General features: G+C 41.6%; 1 protein-coding gene across 1 annotated transcript; it reads right to left on the bottom strand.

The window, feature by feature from the left end:
- Nucleotides 1-1,546: 1,546 nt before the first annotated feature.
- GEMIN8 (gem nuclear organelle associated protein 8) lies at nucleotides 1,547-24,266 on the bottom strand. Its single transcript, XM_072136046.1, has 4 exons — nucleotides 24,117-24,266; nucleotides 15,697-15,732; nucleotides 11,521-11,956; nucleotides 1,547-2,069 (listed from the first exon to the last, which is right to left on the bottom strand). Exons 2-4 carry the CDS (start codon nucleotides 15,715-15,717, stop codon nucleotides 1,813-1,815), a joined length of 714 nt encoding a protein of 237 aa, XP_071992147.1. The 5' UTR covers nucleotides 15,718-15,732; nucleotides 24,117-24,266; the 3' UTR covers nucleotides 1,547-1,812.
- Nucleotides 24,267-26,851: the final 2,585 nt, after the last annotated feature.

The raw sequence follows: 26,851 nt of genomic DNA, 5'->3' as shown, positions 1-26,851 counted from the left end.
AGAGGTTAAAACATTTCAGTTCTTGCATGATCAGCATTGACCACCCGTTGAGCATGTGTTCTCTGCTCTGGATCAGAAAATACAACTTCCAGTTCCTGACAAAATCAAGCAACGTTGCACATTATAGGAGGACTGCACCCAATGTACCACAATATGATCAACTATATGAAAGAAGATTTGTTGCGCTGCATGAGGCAGTTGCTGGTGACACCAGATACTGACTGGATTTCTAAACCCCCCACCAAAATAAATGCAAAATTCACATTATAGAGTTGTCTTTTATTGTGGGCAGTCTAAGGCACACTTGTATAAAAAGGCCAGTAATTGTGATTATTTCAGGGCTTGTTTCCAAGAAAATTGGCGTGCGAGCTCTGCTAAATCTTCCCCAAGACATCTAATGAGCATAATTATAAAAAAATTATTCGCTTATCCGTGTGAACAGTTTCCTCACCCCATTTACTTGTATCATATTGAACTAAAGGCTACTTGCACAAAACCGCATTATGTGACCGTAAGGAAAAAAAAAAAAAAAAAAAAAGTCTCCAGGAGGACAAATTATGGTTAAGTCAGAAATACCGTCGATTAAAGGGATGACCATATTTTCAATTTAAAACAATGGGAATGTGTGCTTGCTACACCAAAACTTTTCATGGCTAGATATTTTCTATTGAAAACAATGGGACTATGGTAGTCCATTTAATTGACCGGATTTCCAACTGAACCATAATCCTTCTGGGCACGTAGCCGGAGGCCTCCAGGACACCATTTTTTTCTTACAGCAGCAAAGTACCGTTGCATTGGCCATTTCTGCGGCCCAATAGACAACAGTATTTCGGCTGCAAAAACAGACTGTAGGTCACTCAACGGAAGTTTGTTGCCTAGCAACCCACCACAAATATGTACAACGCAGCCGTATTTTACACAGCTCTATAGACTTCTATGGGAAAGCAGAGCTGAAAACATGGACAAGAGTAAGACCTGCTGTGTGTATGACCCAATAAAAATCCATAGATAAGTGAGACAGTCGCAAAAACCTCAGTCGTATCACAACAACAGGCATGTGCATGAGGCCTCATTGTAGATTTTTGTTCCAAATCTAAAAATAACTGATTTGTTTTACCTATTTGCAATGAGGCTTGGCAATTTGATCTTTACAGCAACCTGTACAATGGTAAATATATATAAATTGGGTTAGATGTACCTTACCTACCTGGGACAAAAAAAAAAAATGGCATAATCCTGTAAAGATGTTAAATGTTAAAACATTTTAGCGGTTTTATATTTTTCACAAAATGTGTCATGTTCAAAACTACATCAGAGGTCTTTAGGGCCTTTGGGGCACAGTTGGCTTCAAGTGTAAACCAAGTCTTATATTGCACAGTAATAACAGTTTTTAGCATCTAAAAGGTTTGTCTGTAACTAGGGGTCGTCTGTAGGTGGAGTGTCCTTAAGTCGGGGAACGCCTGTATACATATGCAATAAAAGTTTTCCTTGGCATATACAGTATATAATTTAAAAAATACAATTAAATATGGCCAAGTGGTCATTGAGTTGCTAAGTTTTAGAACTTTAATTGAAATCCCTATATACTATTTCAAATACAGTCCACATTTGAAAAATATGATAAAATGTAAATAATCTTTATAAGAATGCTTTAAGTGTGTAAATACTCAGTACAAAACCGCAACTGGCCACATTAACATCACGTAGATGGCCCTGCAGTATTGTGTCTTTAGCAAGTTTATACAGCTTTTATTTCTACCATTACGGTTATATTCAGTAATGTCCATTGTTCACATCTCTGACAAAGCCTTATAGCTTCAATGGGATGATAGGCCAGTATTTGGGTTGTTTTTTATCACAATGTCTATCAAAATTAAGTTGCATTGCAGTTTCCATTCCTTGGATTTGAGCAGCATCATCTCCATAAAGTTTCTTCATCTCTATTCTACGCCTTTCTCCGGGTCTTTCTGTAGGAGGCTGGGTTGATTTTTTGGTGGGGATGTGCAGATCATGTCCAGCATCTATATACTGTTCATGCATTTCATTCTCCAGCTGCTGCTGCCTCTCTGGAATAGTAAAGCAGATTGGGTTAAAAAATGAAATTAGATGACCTTATCAAATATACACATTTCCATATACATCTGATAGATCAGTACTGACACAACATTAATATATAGCAATATATAAAGCAATTAAAAACGCAATGAAAACGCTCGGTCCCCTTCACAATCAGCAGGCAGGTGGAGCTTAGAGGCGCTCGGGTGATGTATACCGGAGCTCCAACAGCTCATTTGAATATTTTTGTTTTTTTACTGAAGGTAGATGTCCTTTAAGGATGCTTGAAATACAAATGTCACATCGTTACAAATAGGCTTTGAAAATCTGACAATACCGGCTGTTAGGGTGGTGGCACACATGCCGTTTTGGCTGTGTTTGCAAACGCAAACAAAGCTGCACCCACCAGGGCGGCCCGCGGCCCGATCGCAATGGCGTTTCTATGGTATCGCCTGTGATCGGGAACGAGCCGCCGGTGTTTTGCATTAATTTAATGCAAAACACCGGCGGCTTGTTCCCGATCGCAGGCATTTCCATAGAAATGCCACCACCCTTATTCTTGCCATTTTATTGCCTTATTCTTGTTCAGGTAGCCTTATTCACACAAACCTGTTCAGTCTGGGAAAGTAAATTAATTAAATCTTGTCTAGGTCACTTAGTTGGAAAATCTCTTTAATACAGTCACTTTCATAAACTAGGAGCAGCATTTAAGTACAATGCTGTCATTTTCTTCTAGGCTCTTTATTTGCTCCATTAATCTGAGTAATGGTTTATATTTTCAGTGGTGCTCCTAGTCATGTTGTACATGACACGTTGCATTTGGACAGAGGTCTACACCAGTGATTGATCCCTCTAGTTTACAGCAACGTTCAATACACCTACAGGTTACACAAATGAAAGCGAGAACACACTTGACAGCAGTGGCGCTTACACAGATTGTCAGAGTGGTAATGTTCAGCCAGCATAATCTAAAAGACAACCTGCATGTAAATTAATGAAGAAACACCAATTCCTTCAGACACTTTCATGGAAGTAAACCACTCATTACATCCTACAATCAGATACGTTGGCCCTCACTGGTATAATAAACTAGCCTTGCTGTAATACATTGCCCAACTATGCAGCACAAGCAGAGAAATTTGTGAAAGACCACATAATAATTACTAGATATATAGATAGGTCACCTGAACCAATATACCATTATACTGTTCTCTCCAGAAAATGCTATGTTCAGCATTTTATAACTATTATGCAGGTTTCTGTTCAATAATAGTTATCACTTTGTTAAATTGGAGGTCACAGTGAATTTGGTCTTAATCATTCCCCCAAACTAAGAGGTGAATTTCTGAGGACCTGCACGAAACCACAGCACACAACAAATCCTGGCATGAGTCATAATTTCCCTAGTAAATGGCAGCAGATGCACAGTTAAAGCATACAAAAGGGTGATGAGGGGGAAGTGGGAGGTGGGATGTGGGAATGTACAAAATCTCTAGCATTGCGAATGCCAGGTTGGAAAAAGGAAAGCTTCAAGTGGAAAAAATGAAGTGGCTCTGCCAAGACTTAAGCCAAGTCCTGACAACCCAATTCCTAGCAGTATGAGAATTTGGTTTTAATTTATGTTTCTATCACAATAAGGTCTGTCTCTTAGTTTTTGTTTATGTGTTACGGGTACGTTCACACAGAGCACATTAACCCCCATCTAGAAGAACCGCATTTATATGTGGTTTTAAGGTTTCTTTTTAGAATCTAAACTAAATATAGTTCTTTCTGATGCAGTTAAGATTGCATTGTGTACATGTACCATCAAAAAAAATAACCAATTATCACAAGGAAACAGTTCTCTAACCTACTTAGCTTTATGCAATACATTCTTATGCCTAGTCTAGTTACCTATAATGGAGCACCTCCTTGTGCAATCTACACCTCAGCTCTGGGTCTTCTGTATAGTGCTATGTAAGAATAGTAGTTTGTAAACCGTTAAGCAGTTGTTGCCCTGAAGGACCCTCCGATGTACACAATGGGCCTGAATTTTAAAATGACCCACAGTTCTGACATAACATGCACCAAAAAAAATGGCATGCACACGGTGCAAGCCTTTATCTTCAGCTATTACTTTATATGACTCTTCTGCCAAAATGCTAGGAAGTGAAGTGAAGGGATTAAGATAAGAAACTGCACCTAAAAGGTTTTTGCATATTTCTGGCAAAAACCAAGCCAGCAAATAGGTTGTGTAAAATTAGATTTGATAGCATTAACCATTGCCAGGTTTATTATGGTCGATAATGTTGGGTGATAAAATCTGGTAAAGATAGTCACAACTTTACAGTGATACAAACCCTCATACACATCAGATGAAAGACCTATAAATCCAACAGTTTTGACTGACCTATCTAATCTATATGTGAGGGAGAGAAATAAAAGAATAATAAAAATGTACAATGTATCAGAAAAGTGAACCCTCACACTGAACATATGACTCTTTGATACAATGTAAAGTAATAGGTGTACAACTTATATAGGGACACTTGCAAACGAACATTTTTTTTTTTGGCTGTGTGATACCTGTACCAGATACAGGTGATACCAGTGTACTGTACACAGAAAAAGATAGAGTTTTCTATTTTCTTTTGTTGTAGGTATGGACCAACAGAATGGCTCCGTATGGAGAGGTGAGAAGTGCTCACTTCTCCAGCAGAACGTATGCTACGCCTGGGTCCTGGCCAGCGTGTAAAACGCATTAGAGTACAAGAAGACTTACAGTTTAAATTTGTTGTGTCAATATTTTGTTTGGCCAATAATTTCCCAGTACTGCCTTAAAAGGGGTTTTCCCACAAAGGCAAGTTAGGTCTGAGCACGGAGACCCCCGCAGATCACGAGAACGTGGGGTCCAACTGACCCCTCGCCGCTGCTCAGACTAACGAAGCAGACGGCCGTGCATGACCGTTCTGCTCCATTAATCTCTATGGAGCTGACGGAGATCGGTGAGCTCTGTGTGGATAGGACCTAACTTGCCTTCGTGGGAAAACCCCTTTAACTCTCTTGTCATGGAGCTCACTAGAGCTTCACAGGTGGCTACTGGAATATTCTTCCACTCCTCCATGACAATACATGGAGCAGGTGGCATTTAGAGACCTTGTGTTCCTCCACCTTCCTTTAATGGATGCCACACAGACGCTCAATAGGGTTTAGGCCTGGAGACATGTCTGGTCAGTCCAGACCCTTTACCCTAACTTTCTTTAACAAGGCAGTGCTCTTCTTAGAGGTGTATTGTGGGTCATTATGTTGTTACTGCCCTGCCGCCCATTTTCAGAAGGGAAGGGATCATACTTGCTGACCAAACATTTAGCTTTAGACTACCTTATGTGTATGGGAGTCTTAGCTTTCACACAGTATTAAAAACAAAACACACTAGCCCCTTTTAAAACCAACAGCAGAATGAAGAGATGCCAAAAGCTATGAAAAATTATAGCACATAAGTGTCCAAGGGCTTGTAATGTACTGGAGATCAGAGCAATACACATTATTGCTCAAATGCAATTACAGGCATCTTTTCTCAATATGTAAAGATCCCTATAAGGCTAGTTATCCATTCCAGTATTTCAGGAAGTTTTACATTAGTATTTGGATGAAAGGTAGTCTGCCGTGTAGGCAAGTCAATTCTAATTGATAATAAATGCAAAGTGCCCCAGTGGATACAGGGATTTCTGTAAAAATGGACAATTTTTTTTTTCAATAAATACAGACGTTAATCATTAACACCATTTATTACATCAGTCAATGAGATGACTTTTATGTTGGGGAATCAAGTGCATATTAATCTATCAGGACTAGGCATTTCCTTCTGACTTTCACATTATTTTTACCTTCAACGAGAATTATAATCCCATATACTGGTGCCCTTTGCGGCCCTAACTGTAGTAGGGTGATAGGCACAGGGATAATGCAACAAACTAGTTCATAAATGATGGCATATACTGAGAAGGAAGTGTAGACCACATCAAGATGACTGGAGCAAATGAAAGTTTTACAATCAATTTCCTCAGGGGAGAGGAGGGCTAAGAAAATACAACTACAGCTTGGTCAATACTAAAAGTATACATAACAGCAGCAGGAAGTCCATGGGAACAGCTTTATGTTATACACTAAAGAAACAGGAAATTATCAACCACAACCAGAATTTTTAAGAGGGAATCATAGACCCCCTACAGATTGATAACTGTGACCAATTCAACAGCGTGTGAAAAGGTAGCCAAGTTATAGAAGACTACATGGCACCACTTGACATAAAAAAAAAATCTACCATCAAAATCAATCATGATAAATCAGGGACACCTACTCACAGATCCAGACACTGCGACTGTGGTTATCTTCTTATATAATTTGTTATCCATGGCCTCCTTCTAAAATCAACTTTTATAATTATGCTATTGAGTCTGATGGGCATTACTAGAGACCCAACGTGCTGAAGCGTCACAGGCTGTTACAATGAGCTGAGCATGTTTCACCCTGCTCCAGGGGAGATCTGCTCTGCTCAATTTAACAACCAGTGAAAAGACATCACTGAGGGGCTCTGAAAACAGAGCCCCTCAGGCTTCTAAGCAGGATTTTAAAAGTTGATTTTAGAAAGATGACCACTGACATGGTGCCTGGATCTATGAGCCAGTGTGCCTGGTTTATCATGATGGATTTTGATGGTAGATTATCTTTAAAGGACATCTTCCATCAGGATAAAAGACTATCCTGGCGGTAAATGCCCTTTTAAGGCTACGTTAACATCTCGTTTTTGGATACTTTTTCAGAATAGAGGCCATAATGGGCCTGGGGTATGGATGCAACTTTATTGCACCCACCCCTGGCCTCCGCTGAGCATACGCTCCAAACATTAGCATTCCACTGTCAGGGGGAGGGTTGTAAAAGGAGGAGATCAGTTCTGAGTACTCTGAGCTGTGCGACTGTATGACCATGGTCAGATTTCAGTCTACTAGAAATAAACATAGAAGTTTTCTACAGAATGACAGCAAGCAGAGATATAGAAAACCAAGAAATTGATATGGAAAGTATATTGGAAAATTGTATAACTTTTAACTATTCAAAAAATAACATTAAAGAGGACCTGTCACCAGATTATGACCACCCTGACTAACAATGCCTGCTGATAAAGTCCTCCCCATAAAATTGGCTGCCAGCAGGGCAATGTAACTTAATTACAGGTGTTTTTCTGATATGCAAATTAGCTTTATGACTCATGTCTGGTATCTGGCTTCTTCTAAGTGTGCCAGAGTTATCAGGGTGCCTGAAGTTAGTTGGCATTTAAAAAAGGGAACCCTTCAGGGGACACTAAACCACCCACAAACCCTTATAGCTGATGTTTTTTTATGTGGATGCACACCCCAGCTTCGCTGAGCAAATGCTGTAGGTACAGCACATGCACAATGAAGCCGGGTTATTTTTGTTGTGCTGAATATGTAAAAATACAATCCAAATATGTAATCTGTTGTTTTGCTAAACACCTATACAGGACACCCAAGTTACAGACGACCCCTAGTTAAAGACGGACCCCTCTGCCCACTGTGACCTTTGGTGATGCTCTTTGGATGCTTTACTTTAGTCTCAGGCTGCAATAATCAGCTGTATGGTGTCTGTAATGAAGCTTTATTGATAATCCTTGGTCCAATAACAGCAAAAAAATTTTAAACGCCAATTGTCACTGGGGCAAAAAACTACAATTATAAAATATACAGTTACGACTTACATACAAATTCAACTTAAGAGCAATATGTAACCCGGGGACTGCCTGTAATTATAAAACATTTCTAATGGATACGGGCTGCAGCAAGACTGCCATGGGTGCTCGGCAGTGAGAAAGTTTCAGGACCCCGCAAGCCTAATTATTTTTCAGTGGTTTGACGTTTACGGCCTAGATACAGCAAACTTCTTGGGAACAAAAGGCTCCAAGTTGTCTTTCATTTCTGCAGTTTAAGTACAAGCGTTCCTCTTGTATGCAGGTTTCTCAAGAGCCATTACACATGTATGAGGATTTCAGGGCTTTAGGCCCTATATCATCTATTTTGGGTAGTATCAAACATGGTAGGTGGGCCCTGGGCTAAACTATTAAATGGATACTACAATAAGTACAGACCTGTAGTAATGAGCAAATCTTGGTGTATATACTCAAAACAACAAGACATTACATTTAGAAACAAAGAAAATGGACTGTAGTGACTAATTACAGGCAGTCCCCGGGTTACATACAAGAAAGGGTCCGGAGGTTTGTTCTTAAGTTGAATTTGTATGCAAGTCGAAACTGTATATTTTATAATTGAAGTTCTAGACAAATTTTTTTCTTTTGTCCCAGTGACAATTGGAGTTTCAAAATGTTTGCTGTAATTGTACCAAGGATTATCAATAAATCTTCATTACAGATACCATACAGCTGTATATTGCAGTCTGGAACAATAGTAAAGCACCCAGAGAGCTTCACCAGAGGTCACAGTGGGCAGAGAAAACTTCTCATATATGGATATACAATTCAGATTTTAAAAAAAATTAACAAGGAATATAATAAAGTATTAGTACTATAGATATAGATCTATCATATTTACAAACATTGTATTTTTTCAAGAGACATGACTCCATTTTGCGGTGTCTTTCTTCTACAGTGCTTCCAGTCCTCTCCTACTTGAAGAGGCCCCATTGAGGCCTCTCAATGGAGCCTAAGTGCTCTGTCCTGTTGTTATGGAAACTTTCAGGAGTGGGATTGCAATGTTTTCAAGGGAGCTGATCAAGATGATGTCTCATAAGAAGTAAAAGTGATACCATAAAGATCAAGCTGTACCCCTCCAGTCTTTAGGCTTAATAAGAACATTACATCACAGACAAAAAGTAACTGCTGCTAGGTATTTTACATTAAAGTGTGCTGGGACCAGAAATATAGTAGGGGACAGTAAAGGCAATTATACTCCATCAAAATTGCCTGTACAGATTAAATTTTTCTCCCCTTGTCGGGTCGTGAGCTGCAGCCTCTTAATGTCCATACACTGCTGCAGATTGCGACCCGATGTAAGGTCATGTGACCACAGCACAGTTGTTCAGCGTTACAGCCTAGCACAGTGGTCGGGATGAGCCCAGTCTGTCCCTATGGCACTGTGCACACACATACACCGACAGCCTGATCCTGCACTGTGACAAGAAGCCAATCTCATCATTCTCCTGTCATAGGAGCCTCTCATATACAGCTTTCATACCAAGTGCTGAGGGGGCGAGAGGCGTGTAAGGAGGATGTGCATACTTCCTGTATATAAATCACAGATATACATATCGTATATACTTGTGTATAAGCAGAGTTTTTCAGCACAAAAAAGGGCTGAAAAACCTCACCACGGCTTATACACCAGTCAAAAAAAAAAAAGAAGTACATACTCGCCTTCAGGTGGTCCTGGCGTTCAGCGTGGCTGTTACAGCAGACAGAAGAGGAGTCGTGGGGATCGGAGCATCGCAGAGAAGACAAAAGAAGAGCCGCGCCGAATATCGGGACCACCCGAAGGCAAGTATGCAAGATTATTATTATTTTTTTTTTAATTACTGGGCAAACTGGGGGCCAGGCTGGCTGTATACTGGGAGGCTGTCACCAATGCATTTTCCGCCCTCGGTTCATACTCGAGTCAATAGGTTTTACAAGTTTTTGGTGGTAAAATGAGGTGCCTCTGATTATACTTCAGTATGTACGGTAATATAATGTGCTCCTGCTTCTGTAGGCTGAAATTTCTAAAGTGGTGTGAAAAGGTTGTGCACCCTTTATTTAATGATGTACCGTATATACTCGTGTATAAGCCGAGTTTTTCAGCACAAAAAAATGTGCTGAAAAACGTCCCCTCGGCTTATACACGAGTCATACAGTCATAAAAAATATTTAAAAAACAATAAACTTATATACTCACCCTCTGGTGGCTCCGACCTGCAGCGCTGCTCCCCTGATGTCCGCGCGGGTCCTCTTCTGGCTTCTGTGCCCGTCTTCTGTCTTCTCTAACTTCGTGCTGGGCGCCGCCATGTTTTTCTTCCAGGCGGCGCCTAGTATGACGTCAGCAGAGGCGCGTCATACTAGGTGCTGTCCGGGGGAGAACAATGGCGGCGCCCAGCACGTATTTTGAGAAGAAAGAAGACTGTCGCCGAAGCCAGAAGAGGACACGCGCGGACATTGGGGGAGCAGCACTGCAGGTCGGGGCCACCGGAGGGTGAGTATATAAGTTTATTATTTTCGTTTAATGCTGGGCTGGCTGTATATTACTGGGGGCAGTGCGGTATACACTACTGGGGGCAGTGCGGTATACACTACTGGGGGCAGTGCGGTATACATACTGGGGGGGGGGGGGTCTGTGACCAATGCATTTCCCACCCTCGGCTTATACTCGAGTCAATAGGTTTACCCAGTTTTTGCTGGTAAAATTAGGGGTCCCGGCTTATACTCAGGTCGGCTTATACTCGAGTATATACAGTAAGCTTACTAAAATTGCCTCTTCCGTAAAAATGGTAGTGCGAGCTCTGGAAGAGGGAAACAGGTACAGTACAAGACCGGACCGTAAGACAAAAAGGAATTGGACAAAAGAGGAATGCACATTGAGAAAGAAGTTCGATACACAAGGACATTGTCCACCATCTAGTAAATGACCTTTTATACAGACTTTTGAAGGACACAAAGTAAATAACATACCTATATTTATCTTATCCAAGTGAGCAGATTTTGGACAAAAACTAATTAATTTAAGGCCGCCAAAGACTTTAGATCAGAATCCGCCAAATAAAGCAATTTTGCCATACTATGTACAAGTCTCCAGATCTCCCTGCTTGATCCTTTTGTTCTTGGAGATATCTCAATATGGAACTCTCCATAATCAAAGTGCGAAAGCAAAGCAATATTTCAAGTTACAGATTGGCGTATGTTACATTAGATGGTGTATAAAGTAATAGACACTCTCATTGTGAACTGCTCAGAGTTACTGCATTTGTGTATCTGACCAGATTCAGATGTAGTACACAGCATCTCCTTAAGCTCTGTCACAGATGCTGATGCTTAGAAATTACATAGTTAGAATGATGGAGATAACAGTGCCGCCTATATACTTTTAATCCCTTATATTTTAAGGAAATAGTAATTACCCCACTGTTCTCTCAGCAGGCAGAGATGGTACAGTGTCTAGCTCTATATGTGATGCTGTCCTAGTAGTCAAAGGTAGTCCTAATGGTACCTGATGAGAGTAACCAGGAGAGTGCCCTTCAGGTAAGTGAATATCTCTCACACACTGCTAGGTACATATAATAATTGCAATCAGATACATCGAGCAATAGGTGGGGGGGGGGGTCCTGCAATGTCTCTAACTGTTCCTTTTAGCAACTTACTCTTGCATTGACCACCCTTCAGTAAGTATGCATATTCACCATTGAAAACTTATGAAAAATACTTACTTAGCTCTTCTCTATGTCTCTCCGTCTCTGCAAAATACTGCCGCAGCTCCTCCGTTATCTCCATATTGCTCATGTCACATTCTATTCCTTCCTCATCAGAATCGGAGGATGCAGCCTCTTGTTCCATCTCTGACTCCTCTTCTTTAGAGCAAGACACCTTCAAACAGGGGCGATCTCTGCATGGCTGTACAGCTTGTTTTTGTGGCCTTGCATAGAAGGATTGACGATTGGATTCCCCACCTTCCCAATCTGTATAACGTGTATTATGAAAGGCTCCAGCCAGGTACCAGGGGGGATAACACATGGATGCCACAGCCATTCTGTATGCTCTCTTATGCCTGTACAGCCAATGCATTGCTTGACTGTAATGTTTCCAGTACCTGGAATACACCCGCCCAGCATACCATGGCTCAGATGCTTGAAGGTGTAAGCTTGCCTAGGGATAAAGTGACAGAACAGTATTAAATATACTCAGCAACCTCTAAAGAAAGTTCCCTATTCCAAAAAGACTTTATAGTGGAGTATTGGTAGTATAATCTAGGATTATGTCACCAGTCTAAAATCTATAAATACTTAAGAGCCACACATACAGAATAGTTTTGCGACTTTGTTTTTTAAACTGCCACCCAATCTCATCTGTAATAATATATTTGGCAAATAAAATTATGTATAGCTTCAAACAGGCCTTAAAGAGGACCAGTCAAAGCCCCCCCCCTCCCCCTCAAAAAAAAAAAAAAAACGCACTAGGAGCCGCTTACTAAATCAAGCAGTTCCTTGTGCTACTCCAGAAGCAGTGCCAGCTTTATCGGAACCCTCCTATTATGCAGTCTTGGGTGGCTTCCTAGGTTAATTTCCTGCTTGAAAAAAAAAAAAACTGTTCTCCTATCCAGCATGGTCTCCTATCCAACAGGTTTGGAGGTCAATGACACAATATAAGGTTGGTGGTCGAGACCCTTTGCAGCGGGAAGGGAGGTTGATGTGGGGTTTGTTGATGTCTTTTTCTTGTGCAAAATTGTTAATAAAAAATATTTGGTTCAAAAAAAGACTTTAGGGTATCCTGGGAATGTATAGTATATGGCAGTGGTGGCAAACCTATGGCACACGTGCCACAGAGGGCACGCGGACCATCTCCCCTGCCGTCTATATATAAATCATTAGAACACCCGGCAGGCAGGAAAAGCTGCCGCTCGCTGAGAGCTCCAGTGTTCTCTCTCACTGAAGGCTGCGTCTGACCTGCTCTGTGCTCACCAGTGCTGCCTAGAGACACAGCAGTAGGTTAGTGGCCGCCCCTCCAGTCCCTCCCCCTCCCCCTGTAGTCTGGGAACACAGGAGAGTGATAGAACTGCCGGAGTATACTGCAGCAGCGCCCAGTAAAGATAAGTCCAGCAGGAGAGAGGAGGCAGGAGCTGCTCTGTGTGTATGTCACAGGCAGCAGTCAGGCAGCTTTGGGACACTAAACAACTATAGGTCCTTATTGTTTAGTGTCCCAAATTACCCTGTATGACAGACATCCATGGCCACTTATATTCTACCCTTGGCCCAGATCTCTTGTTGCTGTGCCAGGGTGCACTACACTGTCCTCACTGACAGCATCGCACAGGTGCCCCAAGCTCAAGACCAATGGAAGTATATATATATATTATAGCCAAAGACATGTGTCATATGTGGTGATTTGATGGCAGATTCACCTGCCTGATTCCCTGCAACTTTGCTTTTACCTCAACCCCCCACAACACACACTGTGCCCTACAAACCCAAATTGGATTTAACAATCCTTCATATTGCCGCCGGAGGGTCCCTCACTGTACGGCCGGAGTGTCCCTCACTGTATTTTCTCCTGATTTGTGATATAGTTGCTGATGTTGGTCTTTCTTTAGTGGTCTTTTTATAATCAGTATGGTGGTATTTATCTTGTTGTACTGCTCATGGTCATCATGTGGCCGCTTATAGAGCGGAATTGTCAGTAATTTTAGGCTAAATTGTCATGTTGGCACTCTGAGATTATTACATAAACTTTGGTTTGCAGTTTGGGCACTTGGTCTCTAAAAGTTTCGCCACTACTGGTATATGGGAACTATCAGATTGGCTGCATAGAAGTTGTGGTAGCTAAAGGTGATAGTGATAGCTCTATACAAAAATTCTGCTGAAAACAATGAGTGGTCGAATAGGTAGCAGACTGTCACAGGGTTGGAGTAAACACGTGGTCTTGTTTGAAGTTTGACACAGGGTATATGGAGGATTAAGGTATAATGTGGGTGTTTCGGCCGCAACGAATACCGATTGGATCATACAAAAAGTGCTTCAGATACAGACATTGGAAGATTGAAACGAGTACTGTGATTGGAAAGAAAAAAAAAACCCAAGCGATTAAAGATAGCCCCTCGCCGGTTGAGAGGGGATAAAGTGTTGGATAAAGAGATCCGGTCAGATAATTAGATGAGGATCTGCAGCTTACATTCAACTATGCGTTTAGCTGTCAGCATGGTTCAGTAGCTCAAAAAGCCATAAGTTTGATGGTATTTGAAAGATGAGATCCTTATCTTTAAGATTACACAAAAGTATGTTTCCGGGTACTACACAACTTCTGAATAGCCACTCCTCCTGCAACTAATAAACCTGACTCATCATATGTAAAAATGGGGTGAGAAGAGTCATATTTGACTTTGGGGGAGATCCTTAATAGTTAAAACGGTTAAAATTTAACATAAAAGAGGGAATTCTAGAATGGACATTTCATACCCTAACTGAGGGTGCTAGTAGTTTTGTGGGGTAAAACGGACAACAGGTCCTCTTTAAAAGAATGATGTCTTGCCACGCTGAGAGGGTGGAGTGACATTGTTAATTCAGGCACCACTATTTTAAGCTATGTTCATCTAAAGTCATGTGTCTGGTGTTATTTTAAAGAATATATCTGTTTAAAAAAATGCAAGATTTGACAAAGGCAGAAGTGAATCTACAGCTCACTTACCCATAGAGCCAAAGAAAGCGGCATCTGTAGTGATCATTCCCTCTTTAACATAAAAGAACTCAATAATGGATATTTCATACCCTACCTAAGGGTGCTGGTAATTAAGTGGCGAAAAATCCTAGTCTTGGCCAAAGGAACATTTTACTTTAATAACTTATATAACAAAATGTTACTATTAACATTGGTAATACTGATTTATACAATTTGGTTTAAAAGTTTAATAATCTTTAAAACACTGGATGTTTCCTAAAATCAACAAAATGTCAAACGCTATCTTATGTATAATGTGTCAGGGATAGAAGAATGAGACCAATATTATCTGAACTTCCCATACATTCACGCAGACCGCAAAGCCAAAGCAAACATCCTACATGACACTTGGGACTGCTATGAAAAGCCCAAGACACATCTGTTTCAGCAGCTGTCTGGCGGGATAATACATACATGAGGAAAGTGTGCATTAGCAAACTAGTCCAGCATGGAAAAAAAAAAAAAGGCTTTAAAAATGTACAAGCTGTGTATTCAGGTACTGACTACACTACTAAATAACTTACAGAGATGTGTAAGGAACATTAACATTACACATGTAACTGCTGTTCATATGAGAGGATAGGGAACACGTGGGCTCCGTGGGAAAACTCTACTCAACTTCCTGCTGTACACATTTTCGAAGGCTCTTTAATACCAGCAGCTCTGGAAAATTCATTACAGTTTTTAGGATCAACAAGAGAACCCTCATGGTAGAAAATCAGACTAACAAAATCCATATGGTCATTACCACGTATTGGGTTTGTGTACATACATTGGAAACTGATATTTCCTATCCCTACAGCCAGGGTGGATCCACATGCTTCCACCGCACAGGACACCATGCCGATTGTTTTATACTATTATAGAGTACTGGAGGATGTCACCACCCCTGTATCCATAATGAGAGGGGATTAGGAACAAATTTCTGAATGTCCAACTTCTGAGACCACCAACAATCACCCCCCCAAATTGTTGACCACATGATTAAAGCAGTGCTACACATGCTTGGTGAGACAACGGTCCTGCAGGTCCCTTAGAGCTGGTTGGGCATGCACACCATTCATATAAACAACTCCCAGGGCCCGGTGATTGTGTCCTGTGGACAGGGAATATTTGTACATGGTACAGAAAACCATTAAGACAAAGTAACTTATGTCATATTAGTTATAGATACTCACCATTTTTGAAGACTTGTTCATTCAGTTGTTAAAAGTCTAAAAAAATAAAGAGAAATATATATTTATAATAAAATTGTGCATTTTATTAAATCTAATAAGAAAACCTGAAATAAAAGTTTTCTACCAAAAAGTAATGGCGTATGGTGGCATGATCCCACGGGCGGTACATACTGCAGTGGATGGGTGTCCCAGTATTATACAGAAATATTATGCAAGGACGTTCTCTCTGAAGGCCATGATACAGCACATTGGCCTATGGAGTGAGCGGGGCGGTCCGGGGAAGAGGCAGTGCAATGGACCACCCCCTCATGAATATGCTGGACCGCTTTGAGAGTGGTCCGGTCATTTTTAGTGTATAGGGTAGCAGCGTTAATTAGAGTTATCAGAGGTGTCCAATGACGCTATCATTGTAACACTGCTGTGTTTGTTAGCATTAGGTACTTTAGCAAGCAGTTCCTAGTGACGTTTTTCAGGGTGACAGGTCCTCTTTAAGGCACCCACTATATTTAATTTTCTGGCGCATAGACAATTTTTTGGTGTACAGGCCGCTCCTGCACCGCTTTATTTTTTTTGGAGATAGACAGATTGTTGCATCTCCCCGACCCTTCCAGAAAATAAAGAACCCTGCTCCAGACAACAAACCCGAATCTTTAACTGCTGAGTTTATGATTTATCCATTATCCTCCTATATAATGAACACAAGACAAATATACTATAGCCACATCATATCCTGGACACTTGTGCCAGTATAAGCGACAAACCCAAGTAATTTATTTAAAAAAAAAATGTAAAAAAAATCCTATGGTGAAAGACTGCCAAATGCAAAACAACTTGTCCTGAATACAATACAGCTGAATGCTGCGATTGTGTCCGGCTCTGAATAGCACAGACACTGAATTCATTATACATTGTAACTCATCCCAGAAGGGATGACGGCTGCTGTGCATCAAGATCAAGGTCTTGTGTAGCACTGGGTAGGATTTATCCTGTGTGCCCAGAAACATTGCCTAACAAAGAACCAAATCTCAAGATAAGAAATGGTCAAAGTCAATGTCAAACAACTAATTTCCACTAGAGAAAAGGAATGAAACACGCAATTCAATATGACAGCAGCCATAGGAGAGAGTGCAGAGTTCTGATCTACAACATGAAGCAGTGTAGATACGGGGTTCCTGGTGTTGTACTTTCTTCTACTCTATCACAACTCTTGGCTTCTTTCGCAACTCCTTCTCTAGATCCATTTCTTGGCAGTATTTCCATGGCTATCTGCCCTTACTTCTGATCACTATATCTTATAACTTGGTACAAAGTTTTATCAAACCCACCTGGTCTTTCTTTCTGTTTTAATGAAGTTTAATGCAAAGTTTTTAAATGTGTTAAATGGGGGGGGGGGGGGCTAAGGGTAGACTGGTAAAAATATAGTCGCATTAAAAACATGAAAGTATTTTGTGTGGCACCACACAACAGTGTTTGGTCCATGCAAAATGGATCATGGGTTGGCCATATTCCAAGAGCACAATGCAGAGGAAGAAATTTGGCGATAAAGCGATATACATTAAAACTTGTCTATTCATCGTGCTGCGATTACAGTGTTGGCGATGCTTTTCTGCCGGCAAGCAGGGACTACTTCTTTATGCCGGCAAGCAGCTTTCTGATGGCAAATGTGTCCAAATAAAAAGTTGTTCCTCAAGACTTATATTATAGCTCTACACTCACCGGCCACTTTATTAGGTACTCCATGCTAGTAACGGGTTGGACCCCCTTTTGCCTTCAGAACTGCCTCAATTCTTCATGGCATAGATTCAACAAGGTGCTGGAAGCATTCCTCAGAGATTTTGGTCATGATATTGACATGATGGCATCACACAGTTGCCGCAGATTTGTCGGCTGCACATCCATGATGCGAATCTCCCGTTCCACCACATCCCAAAGATGCTCTATTGGATTGAGATCTGGTGACTGTGGAGGCCATTTGAGTACAGTGAACTCATTGTCATGTTCAAGAAACCAGTCTGAGATGATTCCAGCTTTATGACATGGCGCATTATCCTGCTGAAAGTAGCCATCAGATGTTGGGTACATTGTGGTCATAAAAGGATGGACATGGTCAGCAACAATACGCAGGTAGGCTGTGGCGTTGCAACGATGCTCAATTGGTACCAAGGGGCCCAAAGAGTGCCAAGAAAATATTCCCCACACCATGGCACCACCACCAGCCTGAACCGTTGATACAAGGCAGGATGGATCCATGCTTTCATGTTGTTGACGCCAAATTCTGACCCTACCATCCGAATGTCGCAGCAGAAATCGAGACCCATCAGACCAGGCAACGTTTTTCCAATCTTCTACTGTCCAATTTCGATGAGCTTGTGCAAATTGTAGCCTCAGATTCCAGTTCTTAGCTGAAAAGAGTGGCACCCGGTGTGGTCTTCTGGTGCTGTAGCCCATCTGCCTCAAAGTTCGACGTACTGTGCGTTCAGAGATGCTCTTCTTCCTACCTTTGTCCCTGTTGCCTTTCTATCAGCTCGAACCAGTCTGCTCATTCTCCACTGACCTCTGGCATCAACAAGGCATTTCCGCCCACAGATCTGCCGCTCACTGGATGTTTTTTCTTTTTCGGACCATTCTCTGTAAACCCTAGAGATGGTTGTGCGTGAAAATCCCAGTAGATCAGCAGTTTCTGAAATACTCAGACCAGCTCTTCTGGCACCAACAACCATGCCACGTTCAAAGGCACTCAAATCACCTTTCTTCCCCATACTGATGCTCGGTTTGAACTGCAGGAGATTGTCTTGACCATGTCTACATGCCTAAATGCACTGAGTTGCCGCCATGTGATTGGCTGATTAGAAATTAAGTGTTAACAAGCAGTTGGACAGGTGTACCTAATAAAGTGGCCGGTGAGTGTATATGCCGCGTTTGTGGAAATATAGATTTTAAATAGAAGTAATGCAAATTACCCTGGGGCGTTCAGGCTGCGTCACCAGAGCACCACAGAGAGCCTCGTATTTTCATTTATGCACAGCTTCTGTAGCGCTAGCATAAATTAAAATATGAGGCTCCCTAAGTCGCTCAGGTGATGTACTTCTTATTAGGACACATCTACCTTCAGTAAACTGATGGTAGGCGTCCTTTAACCCTTTATAGGTACTCTTTAACCAGGCAGAGACTGGCAGACTGGCGTATACTCACACTTGAGTCTAGCAGATGCCTCCTCAGCACGTCATCGGTTCCTCCTCTTTCAGATATCTCACTTGGCAGTCTTGCCGATTTCTCCCATACGTGGCCGTCATGCGCAGTGAGTGGTTCGCGGACCTCTATAACGCTCACTGCGCTTGACAGCTGCATACGGCTTATGTGCATGAGCGAGAATTCGGCAAGGCGGCCAAGTGAGATATTTGAAAGAGGAGTGGAAAGAGGAGGAACCGATGAAGTGCTGAGGAGGCGGCTTTTCCGACTCGCTGGATTTTTTGCCTGGTTACCAGGCAGAGAATCAAAGTTCATTTTCTCCACTTGTGACCATCGATCAACTTAGTTAAAAAAAAAAAAAGAAAAAAAAAAAAAAGGGTGCCCTTAGGCATATAAGGCCCTATGCCAACATGTAATTTTTCTTTTCAAAAAGCAGTGACAGGTTCCCTTTGTTTGTCACAAAGTTACATAAAGGTGGTGCAGGCTGTCGACAATTAATCATGGCAAATGTAATCGCCTGGTTGTCTGCTTTCAAAAAAAATATATCGGTTTTAGGGATGCCCCTGCTATTTAATTTGTTTTATTGCTATATTTTACAGATTGTGATAGTCTAAAATTTTTAGCTGAAAAGCAGATATTTAGTTATTTCAGTTTTAGTGACATGATGATTTATTCATGTGAACATATGACTGAGGTATCTGAAATCTACAGAGGGGGTCCAATGTACCTAAGCCAGACCCCTTGTCGCTCTGTCAAACTAATGGAGAAGAACGGTCATGCACGGCCGTCTGCTCCATTAGTCTGACAGAGCACCGAGGGTTCCTGCAGAGGTACGTTAAACTCTGACCCCCCCCCCCCCTGATCAGCAAATTAGGCCCTATCCACAGAATAGAGCCCAACTTTTCTTGGTGGGAAAATTTCTTTAAAAAGGTACGAACAATCAGTGTATAGAAAAAAAAAGATCTATAACAGCGTGACAAGTATAGGCCATCCAATGCAAAGATACAGTAAAAGGGGCTGTACAAGATCAGACGCAGATGAGGATGTAGAATAAAGAGTGAACCTATCTTTCTGTTAGGCCTGAACACTATACAATGAAACATGCTGGTAAGCAGTAAAAAGGCTGCAGTCTCTTTATACAGCTATTCTGAAGGTATGTCAGACTAACCAACCGGAAAATGATTATAATGACCTATCGTAATGTTATTATCGGGTTAATTTTGGTCCAAGAAAACCCTTATTTTACAGCTATATGTAACTGTATAAGGATACATCTGTTAAGAGTCATTAATGGAGGAGTCCAACCATATAACATTGATGGTTTCAGTTATCTACTAAACTGTAGATAACTGAAACCTGAGAAAAATAACGTGGGCACAACACTATAAAACACCAAAAACAAGCTTCTTCATATAATGTAGCGTTGCAGGTTCTAAAATTTTCTAAAAAAAAATATTGACTGGAAAGCTACTATTTCAGTGTAGAAGAGATTTTAGGCACAAAACTGTAGTTGAACATTAGAAACTTTAAACATAATTGGTAAATTCAAGCGATAAGTAATTTATGCGAGGGGTCCTAACGATACACCCAGGTCTCGACTACAGGATTTTACATCAATGCAACTTTATACTGGGAGTGTCCCTCCATGTCATTTTATCCTTGTTCACTAGCACCATCTAGTGGAATAACAAAGGAATAAATAATACCAAAGCTTTGGCATTTATTTTTTCCTCCATTATTAATTTCTATTATAAATCTATTTACTGTATATACTCGAGTATAAGCCGACCAGAATATAAATTGAGATGCGTAATTTTACTGCAAAAAAACCTGGGAAACCTATTGACTCAAGTACATGACTAGGGTTAAAAATGCATTGGTGCCAGCCCATGCCCCTTCACATTTCCAACGCCCCCCGCAGATCCTCCTTTTACTTAAGATACCAGCAGGTCAGTGCGCACACACACTAGGATATCAGCTGTTGTTGACATTGTGTGTGCTTGGCCAGCAGTAAGAGAGGACCTGCAAGATAGGAGGTGGGGGGACGAGACAATAGGAACACTGCTCGCAAAATATAAAAATGACAATAAATACATTTGTTTAGCTTGTACATATACACACAAGCTGCATGACAATACAAGCTGCAAGATGCCATTCAGTAGCAAATCAGGCTGGTTCATTTTCCTGTACTTCTACCTCTTCAAACAAAAGAGGATCTTATACAAACAAATTCAGTCATATTGTGCAGCACTCTTCACAAAAAGGAGCTGCAAAAACGGACCAGGACCGATCCAAAAAACCAACAGTCCCTAGAAAAACATTTAAAAAGAGAAAAAAAAATGGTTTTACACTCTGACCGGAGCTGCGAATACTGTAGTCGTTTCTTCTCTTTGGAATAAAAAGTGGTGAAATATCCTAAGGAGAAGATTTCTTTACTCCATTGTACAAGCAAAAGTCCTCCAACAGGAATAGGCCACCTTTCAGAAACTCCTTAGTGCCATTTTCCTCCTTTGATTCCACCATTTAGCATAGCAGACCGCTAGAAGAAATATACTTACCCATTTTTAAGAACTTACTACGCTATTTGTATCTTTTATAAAAAATATACTTACAAAAATACTTAAAGGGAACCTACCACCACAAATCTACCTATAAAAGGTAGATCGGGTGGTAGGTGGATCAATAGGACGTGAGGATAGCCTGCGCGGTCACTGCTCCGAAGCCGGAGCTGCACAGGCCTGCTGTTCTGCGCATGCACAGACGGCAGGATCGTTGGACGAGGGCGCGCAGCTTCCTTGTAGCTGCGCGACGAAGATTGTAAGTAGGAGGAGAAAAGAGGCTACCGGGGCGTGGAGTAGCCGCCTCGTGTAACCTCAGATGCGGCTACTCCACGCCCCAGTAGCCGCATAAAAAAAATTTACATATGTGTCGAATAAAAGTTTCCAAAAAAGTGCGAGGACGTGAGGATTAGTCCTTAAAAGGGCTATCCTCACGTCCTATTGATCCACCTACCACCCGATCTACCTTTATAGGTAGATTTGTGGTGGTAGGTTCCCTTTAAAAAATACGCATATCAGGTAGATGACTTTAACAGTGGATGTCTCAGTTTTATACACGGGTCTCTACACTGTAGTATGAAAAATTGATTGGCGTCAGAACATGGCAAAATAAAGACTTTTTATTCAAAAGGTTTTAATTTTTTTAAAAACCATTAAAACCATGATTGTGCCAACTGAAGGAATAAAGAGGTGTCATTTCGGTGAAAGTGAAAAGGTGTAAATACAGAGCCCACAAGAATATGTTGCAAATGCATTTTTTTTGGCAAATCTACAGGATTGGAATTATTTTGCAGCTTTCCAGTACATCGCATGGAATATTAAATACTGTCCTGGACAGTACAATTTGTTACGCAGAAGCCCTCATTCAGTTCTGTAAATAGAAAAATGTAAAAAGTTGTGGAATTTTGAAGGTAGGGAGCAAACATGGAAACAAAAACGAAGAAGGGCCAAGCAATTAAGAGGATAAAGGGGAGATTCTCCTGAATTGTGTTTCTAGGTGCCACAGTTTTCAGTGAGGTCATCTCCAGCCTGTCAGCTGAAGGCAGAATGCAGAAGCAACTGCAGAAGACACTGTACAAAAGTTCATGCACCCTCTGCCTCGGAACCCGGGAAATGGTGATTTATTGACACTCTACATATTTCAAACAGCACAAGTTGTCTTTTCCTCAACCCCCACTCACTAGTGGCCCTCCCTCAGCATCTCCCCTGCTCTCTGAGTGAGGAAGAGGGGAGGAGCGATTTGGGGAGGAAGCGCAGCACTAGTGTGACTGCACCCTCACAATACATTCACACATGGTGTGTACACTGTATTTTGAAAGGCAATACAAAGATTTGCTCAATTACATTGCGGTTAGCATTTTTATTTACAAAACGAAATGTTAGCGCAAATGTTAACAGCAATGTAGTTAAGCAAATCTTGCAGCTGTCAAGCATAGAATTTTTTTGAGGAATGGCTCCAGGTGCTGTTGGGATGCAGAAGCTCAACAGTGAAGTTCCAAATATATCACGCACCGACTACAGCCTTCGGGTGCGTTCACGAGATTTTATCTTGTAGGCTCTTGTAGAATTCCGCTGGGAAGTCGTTGGGTCCCGGTACCATACCTGTATAGGTATGAATCGCATTTATGGAATATTGCGTCGGTCATATTTAACTATCCCCATGCTGTTATTTTTCAGTTCCTTGGATAGGGGATAACTTGGTCCCCACCACTTGGGGATCAGTAGTAATCCCAGTGGTGGGACCCCCAATGGATCATTACAACATGGGGACTGAGCAGCCATACATCTGAGAGAAAAGGAGAGTAACAATTAGAACAATGCCTCCTTCATAGAGAGGGCAGTAGATGAGAGGCTGTGGGTGCATCCTCCCTGCTAATTGTAATACTCTTTAGTCATAGTCTACGAGCAAGGATCTATGTGATTGGGTCGGTACAAGTACAATGGCTAAACCACTGCTTTTCTCTGTGCTCCGGAGCAGTATCTCACTGTGCCACACTGCTTGTACAGGAATTACTACAGCATCTGTCTGCCTTGTCACGTTTCCTTCTTCACGTGAATACCCTCATGGCTAAATGAAACAGGCGTTTTTGACATCTGTATGTTATCTTTTCTATTTTGCATTTAGCATACTGACCCATTGATTTCCATCGTTCTATGCACATCTTTTTTTTCAAAAAGGTCCAGAACATGACTTCCATAGAAGTCAATGGATCCACAAAAAAAAAAAAATTCGGACGGAACATGGATAACATCCGTATGTGGTTTGTTTTTTTCTCAAACATTGCTCAAAAATCAACTGGGCAGGGAGAGAATAGATTAGAAACCAAGCTGTTTTTTTGTGGGTGACATACATGTAAAAAAAAGACTGATTCACTATAAAATGCACACCCATATCACAAGTCTGCAATTTATAAGGACACGCTCATCTGAACAAGCCCCAGACTCATGCAGGCACTGCGGGCCCTGGCTTCCCAGTAATACTACACATGAGAAGACCCCTCTATCACATGCTCGCTAATATTGTAACATTATATTCACTACACAACATCATTTCCAACGTGACCAGAGCTTCACTCCATTCCCACACAGAAACGGTGTCCGCTTCCTGCTACAGACAGGCTCATCCTGTAACCCCCACACATGACATGTCCATCACAACAGCGCCGGGTGTACCTCAGCATCAGCGGAACAGGAAGCAGCACGAGCAGGACACCGTGCACATAACCGCGGCCATGCCACCCGAGACCACGCCTCCCTGGTGGGCGGAGCCAAAATGGCAGCTGCTCCGGCAGGACACAACCCACCAAAAGAGTTTATGGTACTGATCCCTAATGAGCTAAAGGACCTGTGCTGACGTCATCAGCGTGTGTCGGAGTCAGGCCCTGGACTGTTTGCCCGGAGTCTCATGCGCATATGTCTTGATAATATGAGCGGGTAGAGTAGATGCTGAAATCTAGAGAGCTAAAGGACCCTGACAGGACCCCAGGCTGTAGTGCTACATCCCCACGAGACCACCGCACTGGCGGGAGTGCGCCTGAGATGTGGCACAGTGGTTTCATTATACCGGAATAACCACGAGGAATTGATACAGAAAGTATATTGGAAAGTTGTATATACTTTTCATTACTAAAACATTATTATTTGCTGAAAGTGGATAACCCTTTTAGGCCCCGGTGCTTACTTTTTATTATCTGCAAAATTTCTTTATTTAGAATTTTGAAACTCAATGTCGTTGGTAATATCCAGTTGTTCATATAATTTTCTTTGATAGACATTTCAGTGTAACAATGCTTTTTATTATGTACTCGGCACTGTTTGGGTCTCAAGCCCAGGGTGATTATGCCACGTGAGGATATCAAGTAATTTTGGGAGAAAGCAGAGATTGCGACTGATTTACTCCCCTAGAAAACCACCAGGCATATAAATACACTTGGTGGTTTTCTGCCAGGTGGGTGCTAGGGCTGCCGGCGCTTGTTGCGAAAGATTGCAGCCCACAACACTCACAATATAGTGCCGCCCCCTCCTCTCCTGCCGAGCCATCTTGCGGCTCGGATAGAAGGTCATGTGACCGGAGCTCGGTCACCTGACGTTCTACATCGGAAGTGGGCTGGAGTAGTGAATAGCTCCGCCCATTGCCATGGCTGTGTGCGATCGTGAGCGCTATGAACAAGATTGAGCTATGTGAGCTGTCTATAAGAGCAGCGAGGAACACATCTGCTCCTGTAAAAAAGAAATTGTTATTTTAAAAAAACCCCAAGAACTGTGCTCTCAATCCCCAAAAAATAAATGAAATAAATTTAGCAGTGTCATCCCCGGCCTACTCTGTTGGGGTTTGGAACTGGCATCGGCCTGCTCTGTGGGGGAAGTCTGTGGCAAGCGTCGATTCCGGCCCGCTGTGTGGGGCCGGCGTTACCTCCGGCCTGCTGTATGGAGGGCGTGTGGGGATGGCGTCAGCCCCGGCCCACTGTGTGGAGGGCGCCTGGGGGCAAAAACGGGCTGTAACAATTTTTTCTTGTATATAAATATGGAACATTTATCTATAAACACTTATATGACTAGGAGTTATATATTTGCGTTACTGAAAATTTCATACTCCTCCTCGGCTGAAATTACTCCTCAAAAATGGTCAAAGGAGTATTATTACTCTTCTGAGAAATGTTAGTGCGACCTCTGGAAGGTAGTGATAAGGCCATGACGTAGTCTCTTGTTCTTCCGAGCACACTAAAGCGCTATGTAGAGAGTACCGAAGGCAGTATACAAGCATTCTTGAAGGAACTTTGCCATGAACTTGTAATGCCTCACTTGATTGAGCAACGCAATATGAAATGCTTGCCAAAGGAATGCTATGAAACGATGTGGCGTACAACTTCAGGATTTTTCGCGGCCAGGAGAAAGAAAACTAAAGCGTTTTTATTCGTCCAAGAAACTTAGAGAGGAAAACTGAGAGATATTGTACCACTTGTGGGGAAAATGTCTGTAAAGAACATTCTTCCAAAAAGATAACATGGATGACCAATTGAAAAAAAAAGTTAGAGAGGAAATGTAGTTGCAGCTAGTTTTTTCTAGATATATATCTTTGGTTAGACCATCATTTATTTTTCAACTGGACAATGACATGAGCTGGACATCAGAGTGCAGGCTAAAGGGCCAACAAGTGGTAAGCATCTCTGGGATCTCCTTTAAGACTTTTGGAAGACCATTACAGGTGACTACCTCTTGAAGCTCATCAAGAGAAAACCAAGGGGGACATTAATCATAGTCAGTTAGACTGTTTTGAGCGTCTTTTAACGCTAAAATCTGGCGCATCTCGTTAATTAGGCGCATTTATGCGCCATTTCTGGCGCACGGCAAAGTTCGGCACGTATTGGTTTTGAGTCTCTGCGCCTTATCTGACATAGTGAGTGCGTCCTATACAGATGTTTGCACGGGATCTATCACAAAAGTGCGCCTAAAAAGGCACAAAATAGGCGCAGAAAATGCACCTGCTCTGAGCAGGTGCACTTCCAAAAAACTTCCCTTTTCATTACTAAAAACAGACATTTTAGGTTCCCAAATGAAGAATAACCTCTATGCAACATGGAAAATACTTCGGAGCAGTTTTAAAATGTAAAATTTATCCAGTAACGACTTCATAATTTCCTATAGGATCATCTCTGGGAGTGATTTATTGTCTTATTGTACAGATCTGAGAATATTATCAGTCTCCATTTACTGTAAATTATAATAAAAAAGGAAAAGACTCATTTCAGCAAGAATTTTTTTTTTTTTTTTTTTTAACATCTCTGTCACTTTTAGTCCCTGCATTTGCATCATAATGATATTTTTTTTGTGCAGAGATGAAGCCCTGAACGTTCTGTCACATTTTCTCAGTCTCCTTTCATTATTGCTCACAAATGAGATCTAACAAT

Source organism: Engystomops pustulosus, chromosome 2 (assembly GCF_040894005.1).
Source record: "Engystomops pustulosus chromosome 2, aEngPut4.maternal, whole genome shotgun sequence".
Taxonomy (NCBI): domain Eukaryota; kingdom Metazoa; phylum Chordata; class Amphibia; order Anura; family Leptodactylidae; genus Engystomops; species Engystomops pustulosus.
The sequence above is the reverse complement of the archived record's forward strand: the minus strand, read 5'-3'. Positions and strand labels throughout refer to the sequence as shown.

Excerpts from the sequence above, each read along its gene's own strand:
- GEMIN8 (XM_072136046.1), bottom strand. The coding sequence starts at position 15,717 with ATGAACAAGTCTTCAAAAATG. Across the intron at positions 11,957-15,696 it reads TGAACAAGTCTTCAAAAATG|GCAAGCTTACACCTTCAAGC; the intron begins GTGAGTATCTAT and ends CTTTATCCCTAG. Across the intron at positions 2,070-11,520 it reads GAGACATAGAGAAGAGCTAA|AGAGGCAGCAGCAGCTGGAG; the intron begins GTAAGTATTTTT and ends TTACTATTCCAG.